Source organism: Mya arenaria, chromosome 3 (genome assembly GCF_026914265.1).
Source record: "Mya arenaria isolate MELC-2E11 chromosome 3, ASM2691426v1".
Taxonomy (NCBI): domain Eukaryota; kingdom Metazoa; phylum Mollusca; class Bivalvia; order Myida; family Myidae; genus Mya; species Mya arenaria.
In genome coordinates, this window is record NC_069124.1 from 91,266,732 (window position 1) to 91,279,511 (window position 12,780).

General features: G+C 38.4%; 1 protein-coding gene across 5 annotated transcripts in view; it reads right to left on the reverse strand.

The window, feature by feature from the left end:
- Window positions 1–858: 858 nt before the first annotated feature.
- LOC128227818 (multiple C2 and transmembrane domain-containing protein 1-like) overlaps window positions 859–12,780 on the reverse strand; it is a 94,927-nt gene continuing 83,005 nt past the window's right edge. For 4 of the 5 annotated variants that reach the window (XM_052938687.1, XM_052938689.1, XM_052938688.1 and 1 more), the window contains 4 exons: window positions 10,718–10,824; window positions 10,350–10,459; window positions 9,843–9,940; window positions 859–9,410 (listed from right to left, as the gene is read on the reverse strand). In XM_052938687.1, the coding sequence (XP_052794647.1) occupies window positions 9,348–9,410; window positions 9,843–9,940; window positions 10,350–10,459; window positions 10,718–10,824 (378 nt within the window). In that variant the 3' untranslated portion in view covers window positions 859–9,347. The remainder of the gene's footprint in view (window positions 9,411–9,842; window positions 9,941–10,349; window positions 10,460–10,717; window positions 10,825–12,780) is intronic. The other variant, XR_008259855.1, reaches the window with a different exon arrangement.

The window sequence follows — 12,780 nt, forward strand, 5'->3', positions numbered from 1 at the left end:
TGCCTGAAATCGTCGACTGTGAGGAACGTTTGCTGTGGACACAAACGATCCAGTTCATATATTCTTTGCTTTCGAGTCAGATACCATTATCACTGATTATGGTGTGTTTCGCTGCAGCCTCTCAGTGTGCAAACAATGTTACACAATATCCAGGAAGTCCTGGCTAGGATTCCATGTCGCCGGTGCAGGGTTCAGGCTGTTTCTTGTAGATAGACGCACCACTTAATCCTTGGTTCACAATAAAACGTCAACTGTTTATTGGAGAAAGCAATGGCAGCATGAACAAGAACGCCGCGTCCTGCTAGCAATTGCCAATATAATCGTCCCCTACCGGTATTTTTGCGATATTAACAAGTGTTCTAAATGATCTGCACACTTTCCTTATCGGCCCTTATCCATTTGTTCACAAAGTTTCATATACATGGTAATACAGGCTTGCATACTTCGTGCATTATCGCAGGATCCATGGTTACCGGATGGACGGAAAGGCATTCACATAATTATGTTACCATAGAGACAACTTGCTTTGTCCGACAAAAGTAAAATGTCATGCGTGCTCTCCTGGTGACCTTCTAGCAACGTTTAATTAACCAAGCTTGCATACCTCCTGAGTTATTGCAGGATCCATTCAAAAATAATACGTTAACTGTTTTCGTTGCCATAACAACCACATTTTTTGTCGGTTATACAATAAAAGACGTGCTCCTATTTCCTAATGACCCTCTTTCCACATACCACGTTTTAGTAATCTAGCTTGCATACTTCTTGAGGTATTGCAGCGTCAACTTTTTGCGGATGGAGGGTATATATCTAGTCACAGCATACACTGGACATAGTTTAACAAGAACAAGAACAGGCTAAATAGTTTAACTTGTATTTGCATTAGACATAATATAGTAAACGTTGTAATGATATGAGTAAGATCATAAATGTATTGTTCTATTATGCACATGTTCATGACAAATAATGATATGATATTCCCCAAAACAATTCCAAGTAATAACAGAATAAAACATTTATATACATCTATTATACTAAAATACTAAATCCAGAGGGTTATTTTGTTTGAGATATCTACTCTTACTTGAGTGTTCAAGATAACCAGCTTGAAAAACACATCGTTTTGCCTTCATATAATAAAATTTTAAACTTCAGGCAGATCTGATTAAATATCTTTCTGGCAAATAGTAAAAAATCCATTAAAACATTTTTGTGTAAGCTAAAAAATGTATGACAATGACTTGGCAGACAAAATAATATCAAATATGGTCTATTGCACTGGTCTGAAATAGTTCGAGGTAAAGGGAACTGAGATTTGACCTTGAACTCCACCAATATGATTGTACAGAATCAGCAGATAAAAGACACTGGAACACTAGGAAAGGAACACCTTAAAGGTTGACACAATCTCTCATTATGACGATGGCGTCAGGCAAAGTAACAAATGAGATACCCCATTGTACTTTTATGAAGGTCCATTTTCAAGTTGTATGTGAAAATGTATCTCATAATGTATCTTGTATTACAATGTAGGGGCTTGAGCATTACAATGATCGAGTCTGTGCATAATGACTACAACAAGAGGGCCATGATGGCCCTGTATCGCTCACCTGTAGCTTTGCTAAATAAAGTGAACATTCTGACCTATTATCATAAAGATCCAATGAAAAGTATGGCCCCTAGAGGCCACTCTTTTATTTGTCCCACTGACCTAGTTTTTTACCCCACATGACCCTATCAGTAGGCAATGCTTTAAACCAAATATTTAAGACCTAGTCCTTGTGGCTTCAGACAAGAAAATTTTAAAGTTTTTTCCTATATAAGCCTATGTAAAACTTGTGACACCCAGGGTGAGGCCTCTTTTCACCACAGGTGCACAAATTGAAAATTGAACAATCTTGGTAGCGGGCCACTAGGTTATGCCACATATAAAATGCCAATGTCTTGTTGGTTTAGACAAGAAGTTTTTTGTTCTATATAAGCCTATGCAAAACTTGTGACTTGACCTATATTTTTCTAGAGATGATCATTCTGACCAAGTTGAATTGAGTTAAGCCTAAAATTGTGACCTCTATTGTGTTCACAAGGTTTTTCTACTAATTGACCTAGTGAACTAGTTTTTGACCTGGGTTGACCCAATATGGAACTTGACCTAGCTTATGTTAAGATGATCATTCTGACCAAGTTTCATTAAGATAAGGCTAAAATTGTGACCTCTATTTTGTTCACAAGGTTTTTCTAATAATTGACCTAGTGACCTAGTTATTGACTGCGTAGGACCCAATATCGAACTTGACCCAGATTTTATAGAGATGATCATTCTGACCAAGTTGCATTAAGATTAGCCTAAAATTGTGACCTCTATTGTGTTCACAAGGTTTTTGTACTAATTGACCTAGTGACCTAGTTATTGACCGCAGATGACCCAATATCGAACTTAACCTAGATTTTATAGAGATGATCATTCTGACCAAGTTGCATTGAGATTAGGCTAAAATTGTGACCTCTATTGTGTTCACAAGGTTTTTGTACTAATTGACCTAGTGACCTAGTTATTGACCGTGAATGACCCAATATCAAACTTGACCTACATTTTATAGCGATGATCATTCTGACCAAGTTGCATTGAGATTAGGCTAGAATTGTGACCTCTATTGTGTTCACAAGGTTTTTCTACTAATTGACCTAGTGACCTAGTTATTGACCGCGGATGACCCAATATCGAACTTGACCTAAATTTTATAGAGATGATCATTCTGACCAAGTTGCATTGAGATTAGGCTAAAATTGTGACCTCTAATGTGTTCACAAGGTATTTCTACTAATTGACCTACTGACCTAGTTTTTGACCCCAGATGACCCAATATCGAACTTGACCTAGATTTCATAGAGATGATCAGTCTGACCGAGTTTCATAAAGATTAGGTCAAAATTGTGACCTCTGTTGTGTTCACAAGGTTTTTCTAATAATTGACCTAGTGACCTAGTTATTGACTGCGGATGACCCAATATCGAACTTGACCTAGATTTTATAGAGATGATTATTCTGACCAAGTTGCATTGAGATTAGGCTAAAATTGTGACCTCTATTGTGTTCACAAGGTTTTTGTACTAATTGACCTAGTGACCTAGTTGTTGACCGCGGATGACCCAATATCGAACTTGACCTACATTTTATAGAGATGATCATTCTGACCAAGTTGCATTGAGATTAGGCTAAAATTGTGACCTCTATTGTGTTCACAAGGTTTTTCTACTAATTGACCTAGTGACCTAGTTTTTGACCTGGGTTGACCCAATATGGAACTTGCCCTAGCTTATGTTAAGATGATCATTCTGACCAAGTTTCATTAAGATAAGGCTAAAATTGTGACCTCTATTTTGTTCACAAGGTTTTTCTTATAATTGACCTAGTGACCTAGTTATTGACCGCGTATGACCCAATATCGAACTTGACCCAGATTTTATAGAGATGATCATTCTGACCAAATTGCATTAAGATTAGCCTATAATTGTGACCTCTATTGTGTTCACAAGGTTTTTGTACTAATTGACCTAGTGACCTAGTTATTGACCGCAGATGACCCAATATCGATCTTGACCTACATTTTATAGAGATGATCATTCTGACCAAGTTGCATTGAGATTAGGCTAAAATTGTGACCTCTATTGTGTTCACAAGGTTTTTGTACTAATTGACCTAGTGACCTAGTTATTGACCGCAGATGACCCAATATCGAACTTGACCCAGATTTTATAGAGATGATCATTCTGACCAAGTTGCATTAAGATTAGCCTAAAATTGTGACCTCTATTGTGTTCACAAGGTTTTTGTACTAATTGACCTAGTGACCTAGTTATTGACCGCAGATGACCCAATATCGAACTTAACCTAGATTTTATAGAGATGATCATTCTGACCAAGTTGCATTGAGATTAGGCTAAAATTGTGACCTCTATTGTGTTCACAAGGTTTTTGTACTAATTGACCTAGTGACCTAGTTATTGACCGTGAATGACCCAATATCAAACTTGACCTACATTTTATAGCGATGATCATTCTGACCAAGTTGCATTGAGATTAGGCTAAAATTGTGACCTCTATTGTGTTCACAAGGTTTTTCTACTAATTGACCTAGTGACCTAGTTATTGACCGCGGATGACCCAATATCGAACTTGACCTAAATTTTATAGAGATGATCATTCTGACCAAGTTGCATTGAGATTAGGCTAAAATTGTGACCTCTAATGTGTTCACAAGGTATTTCTACTAATTGACCTACTGACCTAGTTTTTGACCCCAGATGACCCAATATCGAACTTGACCTAGATTTCATAGAGATGATCAGTCTGACCAAGTTTCATAAAGATTAGGTCAAAATTGTGACCTCTGTTGTGTTCACAAGGTTTTTCTAATAATTGACCTAGTGACCTAGTTATTGACTGCGGATGACCCAATATCGAACTTGACCTAGATTTTATAGAGATGATTATTCTGACCAAGTTGCATTGAGATTAGGCTAAAATTGTGACCTCTATTGTGTTCACAAGGTTTTTGTACTAATTGACCTAGTGACCTAGTTGTTGACCGCGGATGACCCAATATCGAACTTGACCTACATTTTATAGAGATGATCATTCTGACCAAGTTGCATTGAGATTAGGCTAAAATTGTGACCTCTATTGTGTTCACAAGGTTTTTCTACTAATTGACCTAGTGACCTAGTTTTTGACCTGGGTTGACCCAATATGGAACTTGACCTAGCTTATGTTAAGATGATCATTCTGACCAAGTTTCATTAAGATAAGGCTAAAATTGTGACCTCTATTTTGTTCACAAGGTTTTTCTAATAATTGACCTAGTGACCTAGTTATTGACTGCGTATGACCCAATATCGAACTTGACCCAGATTTTATAGAGATGATCATTCTGACCAAGTTGCATTAAGATTAGCCTAAAATTGTGACCTCTATTGTGTTCACAAGGTTTTTGTACTAATTGACCTAGTGACCTAGTTATTGACCGCGGATGACCCAATATCGAACTTGACCTACATTTTATAGAGATGATCATTCTGACCAAGTTGCATTGAGATTAGGCTAAAATTGTGACCTCTATTGTGTTCACAAGGTTTTTGTACTAATTGACCTAGTGACCTAGTTATTGACCGCAGATGACCCAATATCGAACTTGACCTACATTTTACAGTGATGATCATTCTGACCAATTTGCATTGAGATTAGGCTAAAATTGTGACCTCTATTGTGTTCACAAGGTTTTTCTACTAATTGACCTAGTGACCTAGTTATTGACCGCGGATGACCCAATATCGAACTTGACCTAGATTTTATAGAGATGATCATTCTGACCAAGTTGCATTGAGATTAGGCTAAAATTGTGACCTCTAATGTGTTCACAAGGTATTTCTACTAATTGACCTACTGACCTAGTTTTTGACCCCAGATGACCCAATATCGAACTTGACCTAGATTTCATAGAGATGATCAGTCTGACCAAGTTTCATAAAGATTAGGTCAAAATTGTGACCTCTGTTGTGTTCACAAGGTTTTTCTAATAATTGACCTAGTGACCTAGTTATTGACTGCGGATGACCCAATATCGAACTTGACCTAGATTTTATAGAGATGATTATTCTGACCAAGTTGCATTGAGATTAGGCTAAAATTGTGACCTCTATTGTGTTCACAAGGTTTTTGTACTAATTGACCTAGTGACCTAGTTGTTGACCGCGGATGACCCAATATCGAACTTGACCTACATTTTATAGAGATGATCATTCTGACCAAGTTGCATTGAGATTAGGCTAAAATTGTGACCTCTGTTGTGTTCACAAGGTTTTTCTACTAATTGACCTAGTGACCTAATTATTGACCGCGGATGACCCAATATCGAACTTGACCTAGATTTTATAGAGATGACCATTCTGACCAAGTTGCATTGAGATTAGGCTAAAATTGTGACCTCTATTGTGCTCACAAGGTTTTTCTACTAATTGACCTACTGACCTAGTTTTTGACCCCAGATGACCCAATATCGAACTTGACCTAGATTTTATAGAGATGATCAGTCTGACCAAGTTTCATAAAGATTAGGTCAAAATTGTGACCTCTATTGTGTTCACAAGCAATTGTGAACGGACGGACGGACGGACGGACGGACGGACGGACGGACGGACGGACGGACGACGGACGAAGAGTGATCACAAAAGCTCACCTTGTCACTACGTGACAGGTGAGCTAAAAAATAAGGCACAACGCCACTAAATGAGAGTTACATGTAAGTTGAGATGTAGAATGATAGACTAACATAATGTAGTACATAACATAATGGACGCATGGAAGAATGATAGTACATAACATAATGGACACATGGAAGACAACATAACATGGCCATACTATCTAAACAAGTCCGGTGAAAACAAAATGAAATACATGTAACATCAGAGGAACACTGGACCTATGGTTTCCTGGGAGACAGTTGTAACACTGATATCAGAGGAGCTCTGGACCCATGGTTTCCAGGGAGACAGGCCTCACACTGATATCAGAGGAACACTGAACCCATGGTTTCCATGGAGACTGGTGTCACACTGATATCAGAGGAACACTGGACCCATGGTTTCCAGGGAGACTGGTGTCACACTGATATCAGAGGAACACTGGACCCATGGTTCCCAGGGAGACTGGAAACACTCTGATATCAGAGGAACACTTGACCTATGGTTTCCAGGGAGACTGGTGTCACACAGATATCAGAGGAACACTGGATCCATGGTTCCCAGGGAGACTGGCGACACACTGATATCAGAGATATCAGAGGAACACTGAACCCATGGTTCCCAGGGAGACTGGTGACACACAGATATCAGAGGAACACTGAACCCATGGTTTCCAGGGAGACTGGTGTCACACTGATATCAGAGGAACACTGAACCCATGGTTTCCAGGGAGACTGGTGTCACACTGATATCAGAGGAACACTGGACCCATGGTTCCCAGGGAGACTGGTGACACACTGATATCAGAGGAACACTGGACCTATGGTTTCCAGGGAGACTGGTGTCACACTGATATCAGAGGAACACTGGACCCATGGTTCCCAGGGAGACTGGTGACACACAGATATCAGAGGAACACTGAACCCATGGTTTCCAGGGAGACTGGTGTCACACTGATATCAGAGGAACACTGAACCCATGGTTTCCAGGGAGACTGGTGTCACACTGATATCAAAAGAACACTGGACCCATAGTTTCCAAGGAGACTGTATCACACTGATATTTGATGAACACTTGACCCATAGTTTCCAAGGAGACAGGTATCACACTGATATTTGATGAGCACTTGACCCATAGTTTCCAAGGAGACAGGTATCACACTGATAATTGATAAACACTAGACCTATAGTTTCCAAGGAGACAGGTATCACACTGATAATCGATGAACACTAGACCCATAGTTTCCAAGGAGACAGGTATCATACTGATAATCGATGAACACTAGACCCTTAGTTTCCAATAGGACATGTGTCACACTAATATTATAAGAATACTGGACCCATAATTTCCAAGGAGACAGGTGTAGCTTTGAAATTCTTGCGTAAGAATGTTTAAATATGTACAATGATAAAGACAATCATGCCATACTGTAGTGAGATTCTACTCCATAAAAAGCACATTGTTTTAGCAAGAATAGTTCAGTATTAATTATAACTAATAGAAAAAAATCATATTCCTTCTTCATAAACAACTTTGAATGCATTACATATGTTAATATTTAATAAGGCATTTAATTTGTGACAGCGATCCTGATTCTAAGTTTGTTTAGAAAAGTCAACAGACTGTCACTGGGGGAATAAAATAGTATCACATTGATTCATTGTGTCATTCAGATCATCAAAAAGACATCATAAAACCAAGATTAGACATTCTTAGACTATTTGAGTTACTAAACATCATTGACAACAGAATGAATCTGTAACAATTGGATAAGTGATGAATGAACTGAACATATCACAGGCATTCAGGATATAAATGGTATGTGCGAGAAAATGGTCCCTTCTATGTAAAACTACAGGTACTTCTCTGTATAACAGAATAGATGGGATGGTATGGTGCATCCTCCCAAGGCAGAATAAAACAGGACTACCTATATACACATTGTAAAACACCACACACAACAGTTGTCAGATGTAACAGAATAAATAACAATATTTGCATCTAAAAATTTAATTAAATGTACTTCAAAGCTAAACCAATGCATTGACAAGTATAAAATGATATGCCTCCAATGTATGAAATCATCATTAATATTGTACAATAATATTATTAAGTTATCCTTAAATCTGATCATATCAAATGCATTTAAAGAATACTCTAGTCAAATTAAAGAAGTACAGGTACATAAAGGTTTTGAATACGTTATCAAAGCTAACAGCATGTTGCCACCTTTAACAATATTTTACACTATAAAACATTTATATTCCAGATATATACATTATATTCATTTTACATATTGTACATGATACATGTCCTTCTATTTTGTATTTAAAGAAAGCAGAGTCTTCTCACTGTATAATAACATAAGGCATACTTTACTAGACTATGTATCGTCTTTTAAATTATTGAAACTTCTCAAGACAAGTAAATGGGAAAATTGACCATTTACATCTAGAACTAAAATTGGACTGAAGGACAACTAAGGCCACTGTGTTTTCTTATTTGGTTTTCACAAAACTATTGGATCAATTTTAAAAGGACAAGTGACCAACTAGTGATATCACTTGAACTTGAGGACTCCCATCCAAAATAAAATGGCATAAACTTACTTAACACATCTTTTGTAAACTAAAAAATAAACAAGAATTAGCCCTTCCTCATTTACAAAGGTAACAATAACACATATTTTGTTTGAAAGGAATCTGTCTCTTGGATTACTTAACAAGGTTTCTAAATAAATATACATAACTATTTACCATTTTAAACCTCACAACCAGAACATAATTAATACAAACATAACGTGTCCTGAATGTTTTACAAAGTGACTTTGATTTCCAATAGAGTTTCATATAGATGCAGTAAAAAGTGTTAAACTTATTTCTATTCACAAACATATCCATATTATACAAAAAAAATTCCTCCATCAACAGCAATCTACTTCAAAATGGCAACGAAAATACATCTTCTAAATACCAAACTGTCAACAGCTTAGGTAAATGACTAAAGTTTGGGCTAGGAAGCGATTGTGTTGCATAAGAGAGTGTGGAGATCTTGGTTGAGCAGGGACCAGGAAGCAAGGGATGGAGAGATGGAGATCTGGGCAGGGACTATCTGGTCTTCTTGCGGCCTGGGATTGTGTTGATGTCCGGGCGAAGCTCCTTGTACTCAATCTGAAACAGCACAGGATGAGTTTATGAGTTTGTTTAAACTTTATTTATTCTACAACGATAGTGAAGAAAGTAATATTAACTTATACCAAGTCACTCTTGTTGGCACAATGTTGCACAGGAGTGTGGTCTTGTGTTGCACAGGAAATTTAGAGAGTTCAGATACATTACTGCATAAAAGGTATAGGAAAGGTAGCCATGTATTAGCTGCTCTTTGTTCATTAAAGAATTGCTTTTGTATGTTTCCAGACAAAACCTTAAGTTAAAATTCCCAACAAACCTTAAGTTAAAATGATAAGTTATCGTATTGGTTGCTCAAAGCACAAAGAAAGACAACTCATATTAAGAATTAAAAGATTTTCTCCTTTAGTTTATGCACCATGTTGATATAGGCACAATATGTGTAGAGATATAGTGCAAACTAAGGCAACTCACCAGTTCCCTGTCCGAGGGGATCCGTGACAGGAAGTCCAGGACCTCATTGTTTGGAATGGCGTTTGGGGCTCGAAGCTTCTTCGTGAACTTGTTAATGCCTTAAGACAGAAAAATAACACAATTTTAACTGCTATTCACAAACTGTGTAACAGTGAACATTTCTGAAACATATGACTATTGACTATAAAACCCAGTAAAATCTGCATTCAACATCTAGTATTGACAATGTACTAAAATGTAATTAGGTTCAGTTGAAAAAGCAATCCATGCCAAACAGCCATGTTGGCAGCTTTAGACAGGTGACCACAGATGTGTCTGATCGCATTAGTTCATGTTGGAGTCATGTAAAGCTTCATAAAGCTCATTTAAATCTATGTTTTTCAGTTTATTTTTATGCCTTATTCAAAACATAACAATAGATGTCATTAACAAATGTCCTTGTCAGGAGTACTGCACTACACTAATGTATTAAATGGTAAACCAAGGAGCACAGGGTGAAAGTCTTACCCCAGGCAAGGATGAGATATCGGATGGGCACAAAGTAAAGGATAATCACGCCCAGAGACAGCGCTATCACAGCCAGCGACGTCAACCACGGCACAGACCAAGTAAAGGTGCTGGAATACAGTCAACAACTTCATCAAATAATGATTACCAGGAATATAAACATTCTTGACAGTATATCTGTATACCGGTACATACCAAATGTATCAATGAGTACTGTAATATTATTGAAAGTAATGATTATCAAGAAAATTACACAGAAATTTAAAATGTAATTGTTTTTGTTGCAAACAGCTGTCTGATCATAGAAAAAATCCATGAACTACATTAATAAATCAATCTTCACCTCTGCATGGCCAAGGTCTACATACTTTTTCACGCGTTCCCCAAGTGAGGCAACAACGTCAAGCCCCTCCTGTACCTGCAGACAGATCTCCTGGGCCGCCTGTAACTTCTCCTTGAAACTCTTTTTCTCCTCCTGTTCACAGAAGCAAGCTTCATAATTGTACATGGGTGGGCGGAAACACTCAACTTCATATACATGTGCATGGTGGGATGGACAGAAGCAACTTTATATACATGTGTATGGTGGGATGGACAGAAGCAACTTTATATACATGTGTATGGTGGGGTGGACACAATCAACTTTATATACAGGTGCATGGTAGGGTGGATACAAGCAACTTTATATACAGGTGCATGGTAGGGTGGATACAAGCAACTTTATAGACATGTGCATGGTAGGGTGGACACAAGCAACTTTATAGACATGTGTATGGTGGGGTGGACACAAGCAACTTTATAGACATGTGTATGGTGGGGTGGACACAAGCAACTTTATAGACATGTGTATGGTAGGGTGGACACAAGCAACTTTATAGACATGTGTATGGTGGGGTGGACAGAAGCAACTTTATAGACATGTGTATGGTGGGATGGACAGAAGCAACTTTATATACAGGTGCATGGTAGGGTGGATACAAGCAACTTTATATACAGGTGCATGGTAGGGTGGATACAAGCAACATTATATACAGGTGCATGGTAGGGTGGATACAAGCAACTTTATATACATGTGCATGGTGGGGTGGACACAAGCAACTTTATAGACATGTGTATGGTGGGGTGGACACAAGCAACTTTATAGACATGTGTATGGTGGGGTGGACACAAGCAACTTTATAGACATGTGTATGGTGGGGTGGACACAAGCAACTTTATAGACATGTGTATGGTGGGGTGGACACAAGCAACTTTATAGACATGTGTATGGTGGGGTGGACACAAGCAACTTTATATACATGTGTATGGTGGGGTGGACACAAGCAACTTTATATACATGTGTATGGTGGGGTGGACACAAGCAACTTTATATACATGTGTATGGTGGGGTGGACACAAGCAACTTTATAGACATGTGCATGGTGGGGTGGACACAAGCAACTTTATAGACATGTGTATGGTGGGGTGGACACAAGCAACTTTATATACATGTGTATGGTGGGGTGGACACAAGCATCTTTATATACATGTGTATGGTGGGGTGGACACAAGCATCTTTATATACATGTGTATGGTGGGGTGGACACAAGCAACTTTATATACATGTGTATGGTGGGGTGGACACAAGCAACTTTATAGACATGTGCATGGTGGGGTGGACACAAGCAACTTTATAGACATGTGTATGGTGGGATGGACACAAGCAACTTTATATACATGTGTATGGTGAGGTGGACACAAGCAACCTTATGTACATGTGTTTGGTGGGGTGGACACAAGCAACTTTATAGACATGTGTATGGTGGGGTGGACACAAGCAACTTTATATAAATGTGCATGGTGGGGTGGACACAAGCAACTTTATAGACATGTGTATGGTGGGGTGGACACAAGCAATTTTATAGACAGGTGCATGGTGGGGTGGACACAAGCAACTTTATATACAGGTGTATGGTGGGGTGGACACAAGCAACTTTAAATACAGGTGTATGGTGGGGTGGACACAAGCAACTTTATATACAGGTGTATGGTGGGGTGGACACAAGCAACTTTATATACATGTGTATGGTGGGGTGGACACAAGCAACTTTATATACATGTGTATGGTGGGGTGGACACAAGCAACTTTATATACATGTGTATGGTGGGGTGGACACAAGCAACTTTATATACAGGTGTATGGTGGGGTGGATACAAGCAACTTTATATACATGTGTATGGTGGGGTGGACACAAGCAACTTTATGTACATGTGTATGGTGGGGTGGACACAAGCAACTTTATGTACATGTGTATGGTGGGGTGGACACAAGCAACTTTATATACATGTGTATGGTGGGGTGGACACAAGCAACTTTATATACATGTGTATGGTGGGGTGGACACAAGCAACTTTATAGACATGTGTATGGTGGGGTGGACCCAAGCATCTT